This window comes from Erpetoichthys calabaricus, chromosome 2 (genome assembly GCF_900747795.2).
Source record: "Erpetoichthys calabaricus chromosome 2, fErpCal1.3, whole genome shotgun sequence".
Classification (NCBI taxonomy): domain Eukaryota; kingdom Metazoa; phylum Chordata; class Cladistia; order Polypteriformes; family Polypteridae; genus Erpetoichthys; species Erpetoichthys calabaricus.
Window position 1 is genome coordinate 44,165,670 of NC_041395.2, and position 25,028 is coordinate 44,190,697.

Below are 25,028 nucleotides of genomic sequence, written 5' to 3' on the forward strand. Positions count from 1 at the left end.
GTCACCGCGTGTGGGTACAGCTCATGTTTTTGTAAACGAATGTTTCGAGTGTTTGCAGTTCTATTACTCCGCATAGCAAGATTAGGCGTAAAATGGAGGGGTAGGGTGCCTAGTGAAGTGGTGCTGGCGTGGAACTGCCCTCGTGTCTGTCATTGTGGCTCCGATGTCCTGTGCAGCGCGAGTCGAGCTGGCTCGTGCTGGAGCCACAATGGCCGCAATTTCGCGCCCCTCCCCCCAGCACTGCGAGATAGACGAGCAAGGAAGAGAGGGGGCCGGCCGCCATCTGGGAGCTCGGAGACAAACCGCATTATTGAACTGCAGAACGAATACTGTTCAGGTTGACAAAAGCCCGCTCATGGAGGTTAATTGATACCTGGTGCAGAAATCAACATTCATTGTATGTACATCTTTACTTCAGTTTAAAGCCTGCATTATTAAAGTGCAGTTCGGTTTAAGATAGGTTACCAAGCTGCTCAGCTGTCTAGCCTTCAGCTCTTCCCGATTTCGGGTGTGTTTTGCACCAGTGGGCTGATGAAAACAGCCGCATTGAACTGATGGCATTGCAATTATAGATCAATATTGGTACAGTGAATGGACAAACAGTATGTTTGTTTAAATAAACCGATTTGTGTAATTTCACCGTGAATTCGAAGCACCACGAGCTATTGTTTGTTTTACCACCTGAGTGTGTTCGGCCTCCGCGTGCTTCAGTCAAGCTTGCGCATCTGTTAGCCGGGTTGGAGCTTTTGGGCCGAATTATCTTTTTTTTTTCGCCGCCGAAAAATCAGTATTGCTCTGCAAAAATCCCATATCAGCTGCTGAAATATATTAAAGTTTTGATTTTTGTGTAAAGAGTCGGTTTAGTAAAAACCGTATAACGAAACGTTTGTATATTTGAAAAGAGACAGTGCTGATTATGTAGCTGCAGAATCATTCCTGTATTTTTACAGGTTGGTTAATGCGGAAGTCGTCGGAGAAATCTGTTTTCTGAGTAGCTGTTGGTAGGTGAGATTCTACATTTTCAGTTATTAATCAATGTATAAAATACAATAATGATTGAAATACAATGGGTTCATTTCCTTAAGGGAAAGCCTCCTTATCAGTTTACAGGCTGTATACAGTTTAATATCGATTAGGGTTCTTGTATATGAACAGGCACTGAGTAGGTGTGGTACGTAATCGTCTGCATTGCCGTTGTTAGCATCCCTCGAGTAACTGGTGAGTTTAACTTGTATGTTGACACAAAAAAAAAACAAATCGGGTTGTGTCGTAAATTGACAATAATTTGGAAGCGATAATAGGTTAAGCAAGTAACAAGCATGGGTTGTGCTAGCCTCGTCTTCTGAAAGCAACTGGTTTAGTGTGTCGCCGTCCTGCCACGTATCATGAAATTCCACTGAGTTCAATTTATATCACTACAAAATATTAAGTGTACTTTGAAATTTGGAGTAACGGTTGTTATTTTATTCCTTTACCTACAGGAGCTGGAGGCAATCAAGGCTCGAGTTAGAGAAATGGAGGAGGAGGCAGAGAAATTGAAAGAGCTTCAGAATGAAGTAGAAAAGCAGATGAATCTCAGTCCTCCTCCAGGTGAAGTTTAAATTCTCTATTCATTTACTACTTATGTCTGTCCTTTCCACTCTTAATGTGATTTCCCTTTTTTTTTGAGAAATATTAAGTCAAAATAATTGGCACATATTTGTTAGGTGAAAATAAAAAGAAAACCAAGTTCATTACTATTGTCTACAGTATCCCAGAGCACATGTATTCACCCTTGGCTCATGACTCTTAGGTGTCATAACGTTTTACTGTTTTGAGTTTTCCATTATTTAAGGAGAGACTCGTGTGAATCATACCCAATGCCAAGGGCATATAAGATCTAAAACTTTTTCACCTTTGCAAATTAAATGTAACTGTTCTCATTCAGGCCACGTTTAATTGCTGATGACCGTTTCTGCCACTGAGCCATAAGTTTCTGTGTAGTTAGAAAATTACACAGTGGTTCATTATTGCCTTTTCAAGTATATATGATTAGTTTTATGTCCTTGCACTGTGAACATTATGAATTGCCTAAAACCTTGTCTTTACCCGTACTGGATGCATTTTTGAAATGTTATCATAGTTCATTGTGAGTATTGAAAGCTTTGATTTTGTGTATGAGGAAATACATTATTTTTGTTGGGTTCTATAAGAAAAGTCATTAGTTAATGAAATGTTATCATAGTTCATTGTGAGTATTAAAAGTTTTGATTTTGTGTATGAGGGAATACATTATTTTTGTTGGGTTCTATAAGAAAAGTCAGTATTTAAGATGAATCAAAATGAATATTGAAATACAAATTCGCAAGGAATATTTATCCCTTCATTTTTAGTACATGCTTCTCTCTGGTCAGTTGTTTGGTGCCAGACCTTACCTTGGCAGTATTAAATGCAAAGTGGAACTAACAAGTTTTGATTAAGTAGAAAAACAAGTCTCAAAAAAATGCTAGGCTTACCTGCTGTTGGATTTCAGTTGCAATGCCCTTCACAATATTAAAATGCATAGTCAGATGAATACTCCACCTAAAAGTAGTGTTGTTTTTGTTTGGTATACTTTGTAGTAATAGCCGAGAAAAGGTTTAAATTAATGTTTTGATAGCATTCAAGCCAATGGTGACTAATTGTATATATACTATGGCAAACTATGTAAGAAATTTGGGGGGGTGGGGGTTGAGTAACAATAGTTTCATATTATTTGTATTGCATAATCTGTCTTTTATCCAATTGTATGATCAAAACCTATAAAACACACTTATGTTAAAATCGTGTTAGATACCTCCAGAAAAATCGGCACACACCTTAAATGGGAATTGACTTTTTAATCTGAAGAGTCACCTCTACACCTTTATTCATTGGTCACAAGTCTTACTTTCAATTCAAAAACTCAATCACCTGTGAGTTGTTTTCACTGTTTGTTGTGTGCACTAATTATAAAAATCTTGAGACGAGACTATTGCCAAGAGGTTTTTTCAAGTCCCGCCCTTCTCTCAAACATTTCCCGTTAACCGTCGCAGTCCTCTCTCTTCTCATTTGTGTGAATACTTTTGTCAAGACGCAGTTCCTGCGCTGTCTACTTTTTTTAAATGTTTACGTTTTCCTCACTTTAAGTTCCAAATAAAAGAAGACTTGTGTCCAAATTTTATTGAAGAATTTCATCCCGAAGGGTAATAAACAGAGGAAATGAGTACGTGGGCAATCCTAGCACCGAGAAACGAACTCAAACGAATTAACATGAAAATTGTCTATCGGTCACACAGCAAATTGGTTAAATGCGTATCAATAGACAATGCTGTAACAGTTGGTGGTGATGGTACAGAAGATGAAACCATCAAATTACAATAGCCTGTAGAATATCTACAACCATTAACACCGAATGGATCTTCCAGTGGCCGAATTACTGTTGAAAGAAGGATGTATCGATGGGCTGTGCAATAGGACAAGATTCCAAATTGGTGGAACAATTTTAACATTTTACAATTTTAACAAGGAAGGTAATGCAATACATCTTCCGCAGATAACATTAGACAACAAAGGAGATTTTGCTATGACAATTAACAAATCACAGAGACAAACATCTGAAAGTCTATTTATTAGAGAGAAAGAAACGATATTCAGTCACAGGCAGTTACACGTTGCGTTGTCACGATGAAAGTCCAAACATGGAATCAAAATTCAGTGTGAGATTGATGAAAAGTTAATTCTAAATACGGCTTTTGCTGAAGTTTTACGGTAAAAGTGTAAGTTTAAAAAGTATTTGTGTGTTAATTTCAAAGCCAAACGGAATGAAAATGTATAACGCAACGATTACCTCTAACGCAACATGAAACACAATTTTCTTACAATTTTACGTTTTACTATTTTTTTTATTTTTTTTTTTTTTATTATTATTTTTTTTTTTTTTTTAACTATGGTTGATTACTCACTGTCATGGAGCGTGAGATCGACAGGCGGATCGGTGCGGCGTCCGCAGTGATGCGGGGTCTGCATCGGTCTGTCGTGGTGAAAAAGGAGCTGAACCATAAGGCAAAGCTCTCAATTTACCGGTCGATCTATGTTCCTACCCTCACCTATGGTCATGAGCTATGGGTAGTGACCGAAAGAACGAGATCGCGAATACAAGCGGCTGAAATGAGTTTCCTCCGCAGGGTGTCTGGGCTCTCCCTTAAAGATAGGGTGAGAAGCTCAGTCATCCGGGAGGGGGCTCAGAGTATTTCTAAAAATGTGAATATACCATTGGGATTAATAAAGTATCTATCTATCTATCTATCTATCTATCTATCTATCATTATAATAGAAGCATACAAGTGTGTGCATGTTCCACTAAATGTCTGGTTTAATAGCCACTATCCAAGTTCACCAAGGCAGGCTAGCTACACCATCTCTCTCTTCAAACCCAGTGTGGTGGTATTGGCATAGATATTTTCACAGCTGGGTTCCCCCATGTCACCAACCTACTGCTGTTGCCTATTCCAACATGGAAGAAGGACAGTGACTTTATTCTGACCTAGTACAGGGGTAATTCAATGTTTAATATACATATGTTGATGTTTGTACTATGTCTTATTAGATTGGGGGGCTGTGGGTTTACCAGTAGAGGTGGGTGACATAGACAAAAATATATATCACGATTTAAATAATCATGGTAAATCATTGTACATACACTGTTCCAACTGAATCCAGTGTAAGTACTTCTATTAGCCCAATTTTATAGGTACGCAGCAGCTGTGGGGCATCTGTTGGTGAAGAAAGATTCACGGATCATGACTTTGTTGACGATGCTGTGATCTTCACAGAGTCAATGGATGCTCTGATTGGGGTGCTCAAGAGACTGGGCGAGGAGTCGGAGTGTCTGGGCTTGCGAGTGTCCTAATAAAAACCAAAATCCAGGCCTTTAATGACCTTTTGGGCACAGCCATCAGCAGTGTGTCTGTTTGCGGAGAGTGTGTCAACCTTGTCGAGAGGTTTAGTTACCTCGGCAGTGACATTCATGTGTCTGGTGACTCTTCCTATGAAGTCAGTAGATGGATTGGGAGAGTATTGGGGGTCATGAGATCGCTGGAAAGGAGTGTGTGGTGCTCCTGATATCTATGCAAAAGGACGAAGGTCCAAGTCTTTAGAGTCCTGGTGCTTCCTGTCTTGCTATATGGTTGCGAGACATGGACGCTATCCAGTGACCTGAGATGAAGACTGGACTCCTTTGGAAAATCCTTGGGTACCATTGGTTTGACTTTGTTTCAAATGAGGCACATTACCTGCATTGTGAGGGAGTGTCCATTATGGCACTATGGTCATGTGGCACGTTTCCCCGATGGTGATCCAGCTCATACGATCCTTTTGTTGGGGACCCAAGTAGCTGGACCAGGCCAAGGGGTCGCCCATGTAACACCTGGCTGCGGCAGATGGAGGGTCATTTTCGGAGGGCGGGACTGGACCGCGTGTCTGCCTGGGGGATTGCGAACCAGGATTCAGAGTTGTTTTGTTGTGTGGGGGGTGCGGCAACACACTGTACCAGTGCATGCTCCCCGACTTGACAGTGGGTAGTTGTACTGTGATGTTTCTTATCATAAGGACTTTTAACCAACTAAAGAAATAGCAATTATTTTTATAGCACCTTTACTATGTTCAGAGTTTCAGAATGAACAACTGGGTAAAAGCATTAAAAAAAGATGAAATGCACAACATTGAAACACTAAAGATGAATACAAAAAATACAAAACTTGGAATTTGAATAAGACAATGAACCATAAAAAATGCACATACTACAAGAAAACCCTAAACAACCTAATTGGTGATACAAATGCAAATCACCCTGAGCACCTAGAAAGACAAAGCGGGTAACTTGAAGGAAGGGTCAGAATGTCGGGATAAATTGAATGCCTTCCTGAACCAATGAGTTTATAAAAGAATGCATTCACCCACTTTTATGTGTCTGCTTTTATCCCTTCAGGCCAACTATTACAAGTACCATAAATTCACACAGGCTATTACAGACTCGAATCAAATGTATGTTTTTATTATAATAGCGGCTCATTACTTAACTTTTAGGGCTTTTTTTTTTCTTTTCTGCCAGGGCTGAATATTTTTCCAAAAACTTTTTTTTTTTTTTTTTTTTTTTTTTAAAGAACACAAAGCAATTGTTTAACATATCAAATCAGCAAAAAAAATTTACTTTTGACAAATGTTACTGTCTTGCATGTTGTATGAGCCTGCATACTATATGGTTTCACATACATATCACGTACATGTTACATAGCAAAGTATATCGCTCAAAGCAGCCAATTGCATGCGTTGCCGCATTGGACTGCTTACAATATGTGTTGCATTGGTTCCTCCTTTTCAATTGTCTGTTGTTGCACTTTCTCGCATATATTGTTAGCGTTTACTGTAGAGAGACAAGTCACCCATTTGACATTGTGCCATGCCAATGCCACCAAGTTTTCTGCCTGCATGAAAACCAGACTGCCGCCTCTTTTCCTCTTCAGCCTGTCCGGCTTCAACTGTGAAGGTATGTGTCTCCTGTTCACCCTCACTGCCACAAGCTCCAATTCCCCTACTCTGTAGCTCCATGAACAATTCTGGGCTTGTATAAAAATTGTCCATGTACACAACCCAAATGTTTATAGCCCTAAAGCAGCTCCAGCACACCCTGACTTGTCAAGGGACAGTTCTCTCTTTTGAAGGGAATACTTTCCTATATATGTAATTCCTTTCAGGCAGAAACCAGTGTTTGCTTCTGCCAGTACAAAATCCTTTATGCCATACTTTGTGGGCTTGTCTGGCATATATTATCAGAAAAAAAGGCGTCCCTTTTATTTTATCATAGATTCATGCACAGACTAATTACGGCCAGGATAATAAAATTGTTTATATGTTGGTTCCACAATGTCAAGCAGGGGCTGAATTTTATACATGGGGTTATAGCCTGGCTCACCCCTTGGGATTTGCTTCTGGTTATCACAAAATTGAATAAAACTTTGCAGCAGCACGTACCTATCACACGGCATAACCTGTCCAAAGCCATCAAAGGGGACAAAGTACCTTTGGACCAGTGATCCCTGAAGTTATATCACCAGTCTAGTCCCATCTGTATTTGTAATGCCACAAAGCCCTTCATCTCATCTTTTGTTGTGGGTTTCCACTTTTAAAAAGAATGCGGTGCAAGCGCAGCCCGCGATTCAATAAATTGCTTTGCATACCTGTTTGTTTCGTCTGACAGTAGCTGAAAAGCAGCATCAGGAAAGAACAGCCTTAAGTAGTCCAGCGGCTTGTAATCTGTCGTGTCCAACAGCAAGCCATGCTGTCTTGTGAAGTTCGGTAACAAGTTTGGCTGTCACGGATCAATGTCTGGGTATTCCTCCCACACAAATCTTGCGGTAGGTGCATCGGCTGCGCGGATGTGCTAAGCTAGCAGCTGATCAGCTGGGGCAGCATCGGCTGGTGTCCGATCAGCTGATGCCAGTTCCTCACTGTCTTGCTCCGATCTCCTGATCACTGTCAACAAAATCAGATTCTGCAAAATCAGAGTCCGACTCGGCGATAATGTGCAAAACATCATCTGCTGAGTATTTTTTCTGCACTCGCTTTGCTCCCTCGTAAGATGTCGATGCCATCTTGCCTTTGTTTACATTTCATAACTCACACGCACGCAAGGATTAGATGCTGAGTCAATGAGTCTAACATTCCTCCGAGCAGAGAGGGAATGCCTGTGACGTAACGGTGAGTTTTGTCGCTATTAACAGCTGATTGTTGCCCTCAACCCCTCCTGTCGACAAAAGTCGACACTCTCCCTGAAGTGCTAAATAGAGGGAGGATCTGGGTTTTGAACCAAGAAACCACTTCGCAGTGAGACAGCAGATTTACCTCTGCACCCCCTGAGCGGATCTGTGAGAGAGGTGTGTTTTCACTGTGAAACGCGCAAACACACACATACATTCAAATGTCTTCCTATACAATTCCCTACAACTCGGTGTCCGATAAAAACATCCACACACACTTGAGTGGTGAGAATTTTACTGTGTGGTGACTTCATTTGGCTGAATCGTGGATGGGGGAGTGCATTCTGTGTGCTGCTAATTGACACGTTTGCAAACAAAAGTGCTAATCACTGGGTAGTTGGCATGGTGATAAGGAGCTGCGAGGAAAATTAAGGTGGTCTGGGACAACAAAATTCGCTGGCTTCAGGGATTCTAGTGATAGAATGATTGTGCATGCACTGCGATAGAAGCGCTGGGCAGCTTGCTGTCATTCACTGATGTATAGGGTGCAAGACCGTTTTTTTTTTTTTTTTTTTTTTTTTTAAATATGCACAAATGATCACTTGCAGAATTTCAATCTGTTCATAAGCTACAGTGGTTAGATTTTAATTGTGGTAGAGCCCAACAGACATGCACTGGAGCTTGTCCAGTGCCACACACTCCGAAACAAAATTGCATGGTGCACATGTGATCTGATGTCCATTATAACAAGCTGCAGGCTTTATTTGCACGTACTGTATATAATTCAGAAGTCTGCTGTATTGAAATGTATAATCAACAAGACTTCCACTTAAAACAGCTTTGACCGTTGTGGGCATGGACCATGAGTGAAAAACGTTTCGTCTGACTTTTCGGGTGTTTGCATTATTTTAACTATTTGCTTGTAACTTTGCGTGTTAGTAAGAACTTTTTTGAAAATAATCTACTTCTCTGCACTTTATGTACCTGTGCAGAATGCTGTTGTAGACAGACCACAAATTGAACCTTATGCAGTTACTCAGTTGGCCTTATCTGTATATTAAACTACAGATAAAGTGCATTAGTAGCTTAACAGAAGTGCCCAGATTCTGCAAACTTGTAAGAAGCCAAACCTGCTGATATGTGTTTTGTCTTTGATCAGTTTTTAATATTTTTTTCTAAATTTTATCTTAAGATAAAAACGGCCAGTATTGTGAAATAACTGGGTGTCAGAATGTTTTACGTTTTTTTCCCCCCTCCTTATCTCTATCTTTGTCTCTCAGAGAGTTGATGGATTGATTTTTGTTTTTAATATTTGAAATGGCAGACTGTGCTCTGATGGTTGTCAAGTAGAATTTAAAGTTTTGGAATTGCATGCTCTGTCTTTCTCAGTCAATCATAATCTCTGATGTTTTTGTGGCTTTTTGCTTCTGTCTTTTATTTGGTGCTGTAGCGTCGTTTTCTTCTTTTGGCTGCATCCTGTTGGGTTTGCCGCATCTTTTTCCATTTCTTCCTGTCCTCTACTTCTTGCTCTGTTACACTCATCACCTGCATGTCCTTTCTCGCCACTTCCATAAACCTTCTCTTAGGCCTTCCTCTTTTCCTCTTGCCTGGCAGGTCCATCCTTTGCATCCTTTTCCCAGTATACCCAATATCTCTCCTCTGCACATGTCCAAACCAATGCAATCTTGCCTCTCTGACTTACATGAAGTTATAAATTGAAGTTTAGAATGGAATCCTATTCAGTATCCTTATATTACATGAAGGGTGTGTGCGATAGCATTTTGTTACAAGTGTTTTGAAAATAACCATCTTGTCCTTTAAACTGCTAATTAAAAAGTGTGTTAGCAATGCCTCAAACTGAATTGTACAATCCCAACACTCACAGGCTAGGTTTGAACAAACCATGTGGCACAAGGAATGGGTGTGCACAGAGGGGAAATTCTGACATGTCGAGTATTACCACTTCTGATTGAAATGCTGCAAAGTAGCAGCTTGCTGAAATATAAGTGTACCAGTAACAGCGTACTGCACGATAACGTGCAGTGAACACATTTGACTTGAGCATTCATAGTTTTCATACTCTTTCTCTGTATGTTTAACATTCGTTTGCTCAGAGGTTGATGTGCTTGCTGTTTCCTGAGCAGCTCTTCTTTTCTCCACCCTAGCGACCCGCTTCTTCTTTTTCTTCCGTCTGCATCTTTTTGCATAAAAACTGATTGTCAGTTTTTGTGTTTCAATTACTTAGTAAGTTTTTCGTAATTTTTCACTTATGGTTCAATCTGCCTCAAGAATAAGATATAAGATATAAAGAAGTAGGGGAAGTGATGACGAAGGTGATAGCGATGAGAACAGCACCTGTACATATGTGCCGCATGGCCTCCCTGCTGCCGAGAGTGGATTCTAAATTAAAATAAGAGGAATAACCTTGGAGGTCAATCATCACCCCAAAAGCAGATAGTAGATGTCATGTAGCATATATGTACCAAATTTTAGGTCAATAGTTCAAACGGTTTGCGAGCTACAGGTGATTTTCAAATCCTGGACAGCCACAGTAGGGTATTTATATAAGAAGATAACACTTTATTACTCCAAATAATTGCCTGTTAAAATGGCGACCAAAATAATTAATGCATTGTTGCCACTTCTGGCAAACAGTTTTAAAAGTTAATGATGAGCCCTGTTAATAATTTGATGGTCATTGAGAGAGTAGTGTGACGATGAAACAATTAAGTAACTTTGTTACAGGCCTCTGTTTTTTTTATATTAAAAAATAAAAAAAATTAATAAAAACACACTGCCATCCACACATTTGCATTTGTAGCAGTAGTGATGGTGTATGGAGCCTTTTTGAGTTATAGCCCACCTTTAAGTTTTCCATTTGCGGAAAACGCTGGGTGTGACAGTCACTATAATATAAAAGTTCAGCTTAACACTTTTCCTTCTAAAGTTACTATTTTACAGGTTTCCCCTTGTGAATGCTCTCATTTGTAAAGCTGAAACAGGGCTTACATTTTTCCAGCAACACTACAGATTTCTGGCATTTGGGCCATTTTAGAGTCACAAACATTTGGTATCTTTCATGCTGTTCTTAATAAAGCTGCAACCATCACATAATTATGCTGCTGCTGGAGTATGTGAATTTCCCCTTGGGATTAATAAAGTATCTATATGTATTAATTAAAGCAGAAACACAGGTTTATGTTTTGAACATTTACTAATCACGTAATAGTGTTTATCACAGTTACCTGTGTTTATATGAGCAGGGAAGTTTTTGTTAACGAGTTGCCAACAATGTGCTTTCTGTGAGTGGCTCTGATCCTGTTGTGAAGGCATGTCAGCCTCTGCCCAAAATGGGGAATCAAACTTGGTTAAGGATTAAGACACAAGTGCAGCAGAACATGATTAATTAGTATAACTGGTGCTTGCTTCTACTCTGTCTGCTCGGCTACAGTAAGGTATGAGTTGGAAAAAGGTACTGTTACAACATGACACGGATGAAATGCATAGGGAAGCTATTTGTGTTCTTTAGTTTATATAAACCTTTCCAGAAGCAACAGCTGCCACTGCAACTACACCAGACCATACATGCAATCAAAAAATGTCTATTGCCACAGTTACTGTGGAGCATGACCTGACATTCGGTATAACAACCACCCATTTACTTGTAAAAAGATACTGGAGGAAGTCTGCTTTCAAGATTAACTAATGAATGCTAATTTATTTTGTAGTTATTTTCATTACTTGATTATTCTCCGTTTGTTAGCAGTCTGTATTTTTTTTATGTTGCATTCTCATTTATGTTCATAGCCGTTGCTGTTTTTTCTTCATACCCAAGTTTTTCAAATTTAACATGAAAATGTTTGTTTCCCTGTTCAGTTACTGTTGTAGGTAAATATTAATTTCTCACAGCAAAAGGAAGCTCTTGAACACATCTAATAAGCACATTTTATTTAATGTGCGACACAAGGAAGTACTTGAACATTTGTACACATTTTCATGTTTTGTTCATTGTGACTTTTTTTATCATCCCTGGTCTAAAGTTAACTTTTAGTTTAGCTCTTTTCCTTGTTCAATTGTAGTGATCACCCTCTTTTCCTCCTTGTAGTGAACAATAAAAATTGAGTAAAGGTCTCTCTTTTAAATCATTTCATCTTTATAATGAGCTTGAAGATTCCTTTCTGGCCTTTGTAGTCCTATTATTTCATTTTGCCAATAATACTGTATATGCGCTACAGTAATCCCTCGCTACTTCGCGGTTCACTTTTCGCGGATTCACGACTTCGCGGGTTTTTAAATACAAGTGATTGCCCGCCTATCGCGGAAGTTATGTTCCAGACCCATCAGCAACAGGAGAAAATCCGCGATGTAGAAAGACCATATAAATAAACATTTTTATAGTTTAAAGCATATGGGATGGGTATTTTAAGGCTTAAACACATGCAAACTTATAAAACACACTTTGTTAACACATGATATGTGGATGTTGGGCTAAGGATATGAGTAACATCTCACTATTATAAAACATTTTAACTTCATGCAAGACAAGACAGTGAGACAGGAAAATAGGTGATGTACAGGCTTTAAAATTATTGACACGCAGAGCGACAAGCAGCACAAACCCAGCACAAAGTCCACTTCTCCTTAGCGTTCATTCAGCTCCCCAGCCCCTTGACAATGCGAAGTTGCAGGAGCGTATTGCGCCTCCGGGGAGGGGGGTTTGAGCGAACATGCGTTCAGCCCTCACACACCCCCACTCCTCCTCCTCCTTCCGAACGCGCAGAGCGACAAGCAGGCATTTTGGCAGAAGCAGCACAAAGTCCATTTCTGCTCTGCTCAGAGTTCAGCTGCCCCCCTTCACAAAGCGAGTGCAGACACATTGACGTCTGATCACTGCGTGCAGTGTTGGTCTGCGGTGTTTAAGAATGCAGAAAGTGTGTAAGAGCAGAGGAAGTGTTTATAAGAGCGTGGGAAAGGTTAACAAGAGAGTGAGAGAGGTTTATAAGAGTGTGGGAAGGGTTTATAAAGCCTTAAAATATGTATAAATAATAAAATAAATATAGGTCGCTACTTCGCGGATTTTCACCTATCGCGGGGGGCTCTGGAACGTAACCCCCAAGATAGGTGAGGGATTACTGTACTTGAGCTGCATCAGTGCATTCAAGCTTCCTGCTTTTATGATTCCTTCATGGACGAGAGGTTATTAAGTATGATTGACTGAAATCTGGTGCTTTGAATCTACAGCCAGCAGTGAAATGCAGTGATATTCACAGCATCGATGTGATCTGTGTATTTAATAAGCTTTGAATTCATAAAAATACCCTGCTTATGACAATTATTCTTCCCATATACAGTAATCCCTCCTCTATCGCGGGGGTTGCGTTCCAGAGCCACCCGCGAAATAAGAAAATCCGCGAAGTAGAAACCATATGTTTATATGGTTTATTTTTATATTGTCATGCTTGGGTCACAGATTTGCGCAGAAACACAGGAGGTTGTAGAGAGACAGGAACGTTATTCAAACACTGCAAACAAACATTTGTCTCTTTTTCAAAAGTTTAAACTGTGCTCCATGACAAGACAGAGATGACAATTCTGTCTCACAATTAAAAGAATGCAAACATATCTTCCTCTTCAAAGAAGTGTGCGTCAGGAGCACAGATTGTCAGAAACAGAGAGGAAAGCAAACAAATCAATAGGGCTGTTTGGCTTTTAAGTATGCGAAGCACCGCCGGTACAAAGCTGTTGAAGGCGGCAGCTCACACCCCCTCCGTCAGGAGCAGGGAGAGAGAGAGAGAGACAGACAGACAGAGAAAAACAAACAGTGAAAAATCAATACGTGCCCTTTGAGCTTTTAAGTATGCGAAGCACCGTGCAGCATGTCGCTTCACGAAGCAGCTGCACACAGACGGTAGCAACGTGAAGATAATCTTTCAGCATTTTTAGACGAGCGTTCGTATCGTCTAGGTGTGCAAACAGCCCCCCTGCTCACACCCCCTACGTCAGGATCAGAGAAACTCAGCGCAAGAGAGAGAGAGAAAAGTAAGTTGGGTAGCTTCTCAGCCATCTGCCAATAGCGTCCCTTGTATGAAATCAACTGGGCAAACCAACTGAGGAAGCATGTACCAGAAATTAAAAGACCCATTGTCCTCAGAAACCAGCAAAAAATCCGCGATATATATTTAAATATGCTTACATATAAAATCCACGATAGAGTGAAGCCGCGAAAGGCGAAGCGCGATATAGCGAGGGATCACTGTACATGCTTCCTCACTTGGTTTGCCCAGTTGATTTCATACAAGGGACGCTATTGGCAGATGGCTGAGAAGCTACCCAACCAGAGCGTGTATTACGTATTAAATAAAACTCCTCAAATATATTGTGAGCACGGGGCTGTTCGCACCCCTAGAGGATACGGCCACTCCTCAAAAAATGCTGAAAGATTACCTTCACATTGCTTCCTTCCTTGCTGGGCTTACATGTGGCTGCTTTGTCAAGCAATATGCTTCCCGCACGGTGCTTCGCATACTTAAGAGATCAAACAGCACGTATTGATTTTTGATTGTTTGCTTTTCTCCGTGTGTGTGTGTGTGTGTGTCTCTCTCTCTCTCTAACATGCTCTGCTCCTGACGGAGGGGATGTGAGCAGAGGGGCTGTTCGCACACTGGCCTAGAGGATACGGACGCTCCTCTAAAATATGCTGAAAGACTACCTTCACATTGCTCCCTTCCTTGCAGCTGCTTTGTTCGGCGGTGCTTCACATACTTAAAAGCCAAACAGCCCTATTGATATTTGATTGTTTGCTTTTTTTCTGCCTCTCTCCCTCTGACATTCTCTGCTCCTGACGCGCACTCCTTTGAAGAGGAAGATATGTTTGCATTCTTTAAATTGTGAGACGGAACTGTCATCTCTGTCTTGTCATGGAGCACAGTTTAAACTTTTGAAAAAGAGACAAATGTTTGTTTGCAGTGTTTAAATAAAGTTCCTGTCTCTCTACAATCTCCTGTGTTTCTGTGCAAATCTGTGACCCAAGCATGACAATATAAAAATAACCATATAAACATATGGTTTCTACTTCGCGGATTACAACTGCAAGAAGGCATGTGAATGAATATGAATAATGTTGCATCAGTGTCACAATGTTTTCGTACTATACAGGTCATAAAATTAATTATTCCAAATATGTATACCTATGTCTCTATTTTTGTCAGTGCAGCTTTGACCTCATGGACCATAAGGTGCATACTAATTCAGTGTGAGCAGGAACACTCAATAAAACTGAATAAAAAAGATTAAAGTGACAATGAGATACCAAGAAGGCAGATTAACCAGCGTTTGTGTGTCCGCTTTTATCCCTCCAGATGAGAGAATTTTCAGTTCCATTGTCACAAAACACCAGTCACGTCTATAGTTATTCCCAGTTTCAAATAAAAACTGTCAGATCTTTGGGGGATAGGGGGGATAGTGACTGAGAGAATAGAAGTGGGAAAAAATAACTTTTACAAGTACTATATATTTACACCGGCTGTTACAGACGCAAATCAATGTGTGTTTTTATTGTATTATAATAATAATAAGAGCAGCTCACTACTCAAAACGGTAAATTTGTGAGACACTCGGGAGCGATCCCGTGGCCTCTTGATTACAAGTCAGCCGTTCTTACCGCTGCACCACAGAAGCTGTCGTACTGCACTTGCACCTTTTGTGAAAGTGTTTGATATTTGGACTTCAGGCTTCACACATTACAGTTCATGTCAACATTTTGTCATTTATTACTACAACATGAACAATGTTTGTTTTAACAATGTGTTTACATAGATTGTTGTAGACATGGAACACACATGAAATGAATGCATTTCAAATAATCTGTTTCCCCTCTAAAACTTCAGCACTTCACTCGAAGATAATCGAGGCTTGAGCTGGGCTTTTTCTGTGTTGGTGGGTGGGATGGTATAGCCGGCTGCTTGTGTTGATCGATACATTTACAAGACAAAAGACGCTGATGGAGAGGTGCGAAGAGATTTAAGGTTGGCCTGATTTACAGGTTTTTTTCGTAGCCTTTGATAATTCTAGTGTTAAGAAGGCACCACAGGTTCTCAATAGCGTTGAGGTCAGGAGATGATGGTAGCCATACCATGATTTTTTTTTTTTTTTCCTCAAATGGCAAGGCAGGAAATGGACAGTTAAGTACACACATTTTGTGTAGGTCATTTTGACACCCTCGGGGACCTACAATCTCTCTTCCCAATAGTCCATCCCAGATCATCACTCTGCCACTTTCTTGCTGACGTCCCAGTCTTCTTGTTGGATCAGGGTGGCCATTCACCATCATCCAGAACTCCATCAGTCTGGAACATCCAGTATAGCACGGCATTCATCAGTGAAAGCGTTTCTCTTTGTGAGCATTGGTTAAGGATACAGCTTTAATGCATAATAGGAAGCCTTTGAGTCTTCTGTCAAGAGGTTCTTGGACTCCAGAGCTTCAAATACCTGTTCATCAGTGGCTTTTTAATACCTGGTCATTTTATTTGCCTGCCAGATACTTTTCTTTAATAAGCCTTTATCTCTCCGAATTCATCCGTGCTGTGAATTCACACAAATCTCTCCAATTTTTGTGAAATATCAAATGTTCTCATGCCTTTTGCAAGACATTGCAAAATTTCATGTTTTTCATCTTTAGAAAGATCCGTCTTTCTCCCCATATTGCATGAGATCTGTGACTTTTTAATAATGTGGAACAACATCCTTCAGTAGGTTTCCATTTAATTGAGATCATGTGGCAAACTAATTAATAACCTGTCTGAGATTGATCCCAGTTATCTAAAAAGACGGGACACAAAACAAGCAAGAACTTTCATTTGAAAAATTAAAACCAAAATGTTTAACTGAAATCCTACTGATGCATCACTTGCATAATAATTTGGAACACCGTGTGTAGACATTGACTTGTACACTTTGACTGTTTGACTTAGGCCCGCTACGGCATCTTGTGGGCAAATGACAAGTTTCTCCACGCCAGTTCCATATGCCGTGACTCCTTATCTTGATCTCAATTTATTACCTACGGTGGTTTCGACTGTTCAGTTTTGTTTGTTTTAGAATTACAGGCAATTGATCTTGACACAAAACTGAAGGTGATCAAGCAGTATATGGGAGGAAAGAAAGCGAATGCAACTGCATGAGACTTAGTTATCCCATTGTAACCAGTGTTCGCTGCACTCTGTACTCCTGTGCTCCGGTTTTGAATCTAGTCGACTTGCAAAGTTTCTGCGTTGTGACTCATGATGTGCAGCTTCGTACAAACCAACATGAAGGGGCAATGCAACCCTACTAAACTCCTTTATCTGTTAATATTTATTATTAACAGGCTGAAATGTTAAATGGGTAAACATGAGTGCTCAGACTCCGCTGGTGCAATTCCTCATCTCACAGTGAACTCTGGAAGAGGCTCACACTGATGACATAATGCAGACAAAGAGAGGATTCGTGAAGCTGTTAAAGGTTCAGCACCCATGTAAGCAACAGTAATAATTAAACACAATATACACTGTATACAATGTTTTTTTAATTAATGAAAAAGCCCAAATTTAAAATAAATAGGAAGCGAGGGGGAGTAGCTTTTGTAAATGCAACATATCTAAACTTAATTTAAGACAAGACAAAAAGACTGACTCTTAACGCTGTAATCCAACGAGACAATGAAACTGTTGTCCAAAAATTGTTGAGGAAAAATTGCAGCAATTGCTGTCTATGACTTGCTGCTTTTGAAAATTTTATTTCAACTTGTGTGGGAATGAAAAGAGTAGCGCACTGGCTAATGCAAATTGTATTTCCTATGTCCGCATTTGCCTCAAGATTTGCAGATAAGATGGGTTAGGGGGTAGTATACACTTAAATACCTTTTACTAAATACCGAACTGTAATAGCATGAGAGAAGTCGCAAATCACCCAGAATGTTCAAGCAAAATAGGAAAAAAAACCCTGATCTAAATCCAGTAAGTAGTTCTTTCATGAAAAGCAGACAGACATTGGATTCTATATATAAAAAAGCTATAAGATAAAATAAATTTTCATTACGCCACAAGAAACACATGACTCGTTCAGCCACTTCATGGGGAATAGCGTCCTTGGGCACTTCAGGGTTTTGAGGTCGGTTTGTATACCTTCAACTTGAGAGAGCTCCACAAGAAGAAATCGCACGGAGCAAGATCGGGCGAACGTGAAGACCACCCAACATCGCCGCACAGGGAGATAAGCTTCCCTGAAAATCTCTCCCGCAAAACTTGCATAGATCTACGCACCGTATGAGCTGTTGCTCCATCCTGTTTAAAAAACAAAAAAAAAGCTACACCAGCACACCAAACTATAACACACTCACTGTGCAGGGGTTTTGCTTGTTTACGCAACCATTCAAATGGAAATGTGCCTCGTCGCTGCACGTGACGATGGCATCTTAATGAACGGTTTGCAGAATTGTTCGCACAAAATTCTCTATGGCTCTTTTAGTCTCTCTCAATGAGTTCCTGTACGACAGTCATTTTGTATGGATGGAAATTAAGATCCTCCTGCAAAATCCTCCTCAAAGATGTGTTGGAAATGCCTAAGGCAGAAGCATGTTTGCGCGCTAAATGTCTAATAGACTGCAAAATTGATGCCCTTACAACTTGGATGTTTTCAGGCGTTCATACAGTCAAAAGATGGCCTGGAGATTGTTGTACCTGTCTGTCTAAATTTAGCCACCCACTGAAGAATTGTTTTCCCGGTTTGGGACGGAATGCTGAAGTGCGTTCAGATGGTACGTTTTTTGAACGCTTCGACAGCGAAAGCAAGGTGTGCACCAGCCCAAGACGTTGCTGGCTGAAAACCACAAGGGATTGCCTATCAAAAGACCACCATCCCATGCCTGTGCCTCACCCAATGACCTTGAGAAATGTGGTACTTCATTCAGTCTGTCTGTCTGTCCCATCTATCACACAACTGGTCTAATTAAATTCAAAATATATTTCACAATACTTTTTTTTGTGAAAAATAAAAGAATGGAGAAAAAAAGCATGTATTGTACATACCATTAAAAAGATACTCTTTGGGAAAACTGTACTGATTACACAGTAAGACATAAAAATCCGAGCTATTCTTCCCAAGTCGATTGGTTCCCAATTGAACAAAAACAAGCCTAACTAGATTTACAGATTCCCTTTCATCTAACATCTTTATGAGCATGAAGAAAAATTATATATGTTGGCCTTCCTCTTTCTCATGGGTAGGGGTTGAATTGAATTGTTTTGTTTGACTTGTTTGTATCTAATGTTACTAGCTCTTAATAAACAAGTTTATTAACACAGACAAAATACTGCCTCAGCAGATGCTATCAAACCAAACCCTCCTATACAGTCTAGTTAAGAGAACGTTCACACTTTTTATATTAAAAAAAAAAAAAAAAAAACTATGCTGCTCTGTATCCCCTTTTGATAACCTAACCATGTGCTTATTTTGCTTAGTTTTTTAAGCTAGGGCTACTTTATCATCAGTGTCTGAAGTAGTATAACAGTATTATTTTCAAATATTACAGAAGTGGGGAAGTTATCTTCTTCAAACTCCAAAGCATGTTCAAAAACAGAAGTAATTCCAGATGCAAAAGGGATAGGGAGATTGGAAGGGGGATGGACTGGAGTCCTCTTGAAAGATCTGAACATGCAAACAAAAACCCTTTTGGAGGCATGATTGGTGGCGGTTGTGAATGCGTTCTATGAGGTGTGCTGGCTCTGTCTGAGGGTAAAGTTTCCACTTATTCCTACCACATGCCTTTTCTTTTGACACAAGTAATAAATGTGAGTTCCTGATGATCCTTCCATCACGATAGAAATGATATACAAAAATTTCTAATAGTTGACAAGTTTCTACTGATGTCATTTCTGCCAGTATATCACATACCTTTAATCCTACACTAAAATGAAGCACCCTAATGTTTTTAGAATGCAATGTGTTCCTGCTATGATGAACAATAAATACATAATTGGAGTTATTTATATGCGCAAATGTTACCAGGCTTTTGATCTTCCCCCTCATTCATTGATCAAGAGTCTAGACTTCAGTTCAGAAGTTCAGTTCCACGTGAATGCATTTCCACTACATAACATCCTCTGATTTTTCTGGAAATATTTATTTAAGAATATTTTAGCAAAAATACATGCGTTTTGCCCAACGTTGTTTTCATAATGGATTTGTATGAAGTGACCGGTGTTGTCAAATGCAAACACCTGACTGCTGTTCTGACATGTTTTGTACTTGTGATCAGTGTTTTGGGTAATGTACATTGTCGTTATGTTACTTGTTTCTTTAAAAAGTAATCTAGCACAATACTTGAGTATTTTTACTTCCCAGTTGCTCTTTCGTGTTATATATATATATATATATGCCACCTAGCACTGCCTTACTCTGCTTATGTGGGTTCAGAGATATGCCACACTAATTCTTACTTTCCATCCCCCACCATAACTCCATGAGCTTACTCAAACCTAGGGCCCACATCCAGGCATCCACATAATTAGTGGCCACACATCATGTTGGGTTTTAGATGGTTTGAGGTGTGATCAAAATACTATCCAAGTACTGTTTCTGATCACATGGGTTCCTTGTAGGACTGTCAATCGGGATATAATTTTTATATTTAAAAGGTAGGGGTAATTTATGTCGCCCTCCCCGAATGGATGGAGCAAGTTATGTTGGTTTGCAAAAAATAGAATAAAGATGGTACACCTACTTCAAGCTCTGGATTTAATAACAAACGCTGGCCAGTGAAATACGCGTTTTTTTTGGAACACCGTGTAACACACTGCTTGTAACTAATTACATTTTATTAACTATATAACATTTTATTTCTATAAATAAGCAATAAGTAATGTAACTAAAGTGATGTTCCCCAATATTGCTTGTGATCCTTTTTATGTCATGTCAAATCACTTTCTTCTCCAGCAGCCCATATTTAGTTCACCTGCTGCCTTTCCCTCTGTCACTACCAGCAGTACATTGAGGATGCATGAACTCTGGGATCACAGCATACATGTCACTAGTAGTAGGCAGTTTCTGTGAGATCGCAAAGATGGCCTTTAAAGAGAACTGCATCTCCATTCTTGAGGCAGGATTTTTTTTTCCCATATATTTTGGTTAATTTCAGGGTCAGATTAGTCTGTGCAAAAGACTGGCTTTGCCCAGCTGTTGGAATGCAGATTTAGGTCGAAACCAAAATTTCAGTAAAGCTTCTGAAGTTGTTTAAATTTACTACTTTTCAAGCAATCCCTAATCCATTGTAAAATAAATGATGAAGCAGGTTATCAGTAATATTCTCAACCCCTTGTTAACGTTCTAGGTAGAATATACAGTTATTAAAGCTAAATTACTGATGTATGTAATAAGGATGCTAAAGTTACTCAAACAAATATTAATTTACAGAGTTCCTTTTTTGTTGGCTATAAACAGATGTGAAATAATGGCAATTAAGTAGTTTGAATTTTTTAAAGGTGGCAGTGCGGACTAGCTGTTCTTTAGTCCAAATATCCTAGCAGTAGTCTTCACATGGTACAGACCTGCTTTTCATATGTTTAGTTTGCACATGTTCCACACAGATATTTTTGAACCTGTATCACAGTCTGAGATAATGCCACTAACCAATAGGCCATCATACCAAATAGGTGAGAATTTATAGAGTATTTGCCTTTAGGTTTGAGTGTGAAGTGTGGTTCCCCCAACCCCTACCCCCTTCCTTCTTTCATTTCACTAATGATGAATGTACATTAAATTTCAAACTTTCATGTTTCAGCGGGTCCAGTGATAATGTCTATTGAAGAAAGAATAGAAGCAGATGGCAGATCTATCTATGTTGGAAATGTGAGTTTCTGTTTAATTATTCCTAGCCAAATCATTTTATTTTTTTTTTTTTTTAAATGTGTGAATTTAATTCCTCTTTGTTTTAGGTTGACTATGGAGCAACAGCAGAGGAATTGGAAGCTCACTTTCATGGTTGCGGCTCAGTAAACAGAGTAACTATTTTGTGCGACAAGTTCACAGGACATCCTAAAGGGTATGCCATTATTTTGTACTCCTACATTAGTGCATTAGTTTATTGGGAGGCTTTAAATTGGACTGATGCAAGTGTAGGAATGTATGTATTTCTGGGTAAGCATTCCATGCTAATACATGTGTTTGTTTTGTCAGCTTTAGTTGCATAGCCTAAGAAAAGTCTTGACTGTGAGACTTGTGTGGTAAAATCAAATCCTTCAACTGTTTGTTTATCTCCTATAGTTCGCCTGAAGGTGCTGTCTCTAAACCGTATATATGTACATGCAGTATTAATAGGGCTTGGCATGTATTTTGTAAATTCTTTGGTTAAATGTTTCACAGTTTGTATATACAGGGAAGTGCATGATGGAATACTATATAGTGGAGTTGATAGTTTGATATTCCTTTTTTGTTTTCCTCATCTCGTACCCTCCACCATGCTGGAAAAAATACTGCTCACTTTCGAGGAATTGGACACCATTTCTGCATTATAAAAAATTTTATTAGAGTCCCTTCCTTTCAAAGATCCAAGAGGACAATAGGAAAAAGATCTCTTGATTAATATATCAGAAAAGGAGTGGAAGGTAGCATTGCAGAGAATTCACTCACGCTCCATATGCGCAAAGCATAGAATTATTCAACTAAAAATGATATGTCAAGCTCCTCTGTCTCACTTAAAACTGTCCAAAATGTTTCCAGGGCAAGATCCAACCTGCGAACGCTGCAACCAAGCTTCTGCCTCTCTGGGTCACATGTTTTGGGCATGCACCAAATTAACATCATTTTGGACCAAAATTTTTAAGTGCTTTTCAGACAGCCTTGGTATCACAATCCCTCCTAACCCATTAACAGCTGTGTTCGGTGTTCTTCCAGACGGACTTGAATTGGAGAAGGACAAGCAAACTGTGATTGCATTCACTACACTTTTGGCACACAGACTTATTTTGTTAAATTGGAAGAATCCTAACTCTCCTCTGATAAGTCAGTGGGAAACCGATGTTTTATATTATTTGAAATTGGAAAAAATCACATTCTCGGTTAGAGGATATGTACAGAATTTTTTTTCAAAACCTGGCAGGATCTACTCAATAATATTTTAGAATAAGAAGAAATAATTATTTCCGCATTTCTTTCCCTTCTCCATTTTTATTTATATATATATATATATATATATATATATATATATATATATATATATATATATATATTATAATATGGTTTTTTTTTCCTTTCTTTTGTTTATTTTTGCCCTATTAAAAAGCCCTAAGCAATTCTACTTTGGCCATGCTCTCCTTCTCAAGGCTGGGGTTTGATTTGTCTTCAATTCTTTTTTTATAAATTGATCTATTTGTATGGAATGATTACAATAAAATTAAGTAAAATTTAAAAAAAAAATCCTTTTTTGGTTCTCCATTATGGTAATCATTTGTTCATTCATTTTTAGGTTTGCATACATAGAATTTGCAGATAAGGAGTCTGTACGAACGGCAATGGCGCTTGATGAGTCCCTCTTCAGAGGACGACAGATTAAGGTAAAAAATCTGTAAACTTATTTTCCAAGTGCCTCTATTTTCAAGTGTTGTTACACTAGCTCTAGAAAGTTTTAAAATGTAAGACTCCAGCTGTATTGTATGCCAAGTTTCTAAGAGGAATGATTAGTTCATAATAATGCTGGTCGGTATGACCAAAATTCTATATCGCAGTATTTTTCAAAATTATACTGGTTTCACGGTATTCAACGGTAGGTTTTTCCCATGCATGAGTGGATGTTAACCAAATTTTCCACTGCAGTTACTGCTGTAGGCTGGCTAAACATAACCTGTTCCACTGTCATGAGAATTGTACATAAAATATTTTAATGTGCACACAAGTATTAATACAGGTTTGCATGGTCCCATAAAGTGATAGTTTTCAAGGGGGTGGCACTAATGAAGAGAAGGAATCACATTGCATGACAGATGCAGTCAAAATATAGAACCTTTTTATTAAACAAAGTTTACAAACAACTTAAAGTAAAATTTTAACATATTTTCAACCATCCAAAGAGGCATTTAGACTTCGTAAAATATCCAGAGGTGCTTGTCAAAAGTTGTATTGCACTGAACATGTCTTAGAAAAGGAATACAGCAATCCCTCGCTGTATCGCGCTTCGCCTTTCGCGGCTTCATTCTATCGCGGATTTTATATGTTAGCATATTTAAATATATATTGCGGATTTTTTGCTGGTTCGCGGATTTCTGCGGACAATGGGTCTTTTAATTTCTTGTACATGCTTCCTCAGTTGGTTTGCCCAGTTGATTTCATACAAGGGACGCTATTGGCAGATGGCTGAGAAGCTACCCAACCAGAGCGCATATTACGTATTAAATAAAACTCCTCAAATATATTGTGAGCACAGGGGCTGTTCGCACCCCTAGAGGATACGGCCGCTCCTCAAAAAACGCTGAATGATTACCTTCACATTGCTCCCTTCCTTGCTGGGCTTACATGTGGCTACTTTGTCAAGCGATATGCTTCCTGCACGGTGTTTCACATACTTAAAAGATCAAACGGCACGTATTGATTTTTGATTGTTTGCTTTTCTCTCTCTCTCTCTCTGACATTCTCTTCTCTTGACGCGCACTCCTTTGAAGAGGAAGATATATTTGCATTCTTTTAATTGTGAGACAGAACTGTCATCTCTGTCTTGTCATGGAGCACAGTTTAAACTTTTGAAAAAGAGACAAATATTTGTTTGCAGTGTTTGAATAAAGTTCCTATCTCTCTACAACCTCCTGTGTTTCTGTGCAAATCTGTGACCCAAGCATGACAATATAAAAATAAACATATGGTTTCAACTTCGCGGTTTTTCATCTTTCGCGGGGGGTTCTGGAATGCAACCCCCGCGATCGAGGAGGGATTACTGTATTATCAGTTACAACGCTCACTCTCATTTTGTATGATATAGCATAGAACAAATGTGGGTACCAGCATGTGCATTACGGGTACTCTAAGACCCATAGTAAAACTTGTGTGTATGTACACGAACTTTTAGCTCTGATGCACAAAAGTAAATTGGCAGTCAACAGTAAGAAATGTGTGGTGGCAAGTTGTGTGTGTATGTATAATTCGAACTGCAACAAAAATATGACCACCACCATCATTATAAAAGTTGTTTACATATTATAAATACAATTTTAATGTATTATAATGTTTGTTCCAAGCACTAAATACGTAAGATAT

General features: G+C 39.2%; 1 protein-coding gene across 3 annotated transcripts in view; it reads left to right on the plus strand.

Annotated features, from left to right (window-relative positions):
* Positions 1-25,028, plus strand: part of pabpn1 (poly(A) binding protein, nuclear 1) — a 37,655-nt gene that overhangs the window by 900 nt on the left and 11,727 nt on the right. For 2 of the 3 annotated variants that reach the window (XM_028793679.2, XM_028793680.2), the window contains exons 2-5: positions 1,482-1,590; positions 21,568-21,635; positions 21,722-21,828; positions 23,251-23,338. In XM_028793679.2, the coding sequence (XP_028649512.1) occupies positions 1,482-1,590; positions 21,568-21,635; positions 21,722-21,828; positions 23,251-23,338 (372 nt within the window). Of the gene's footprint in view, positions 1-239; positions 398-1,481; positions 1,591-21,567; positions 21,636-21,721; positions 21,829-23,250; positions 23,339-25,028 lie in introns of those variants that run through there. The other variant, XM_028793681.2, reaches the window with a different exon arrangement.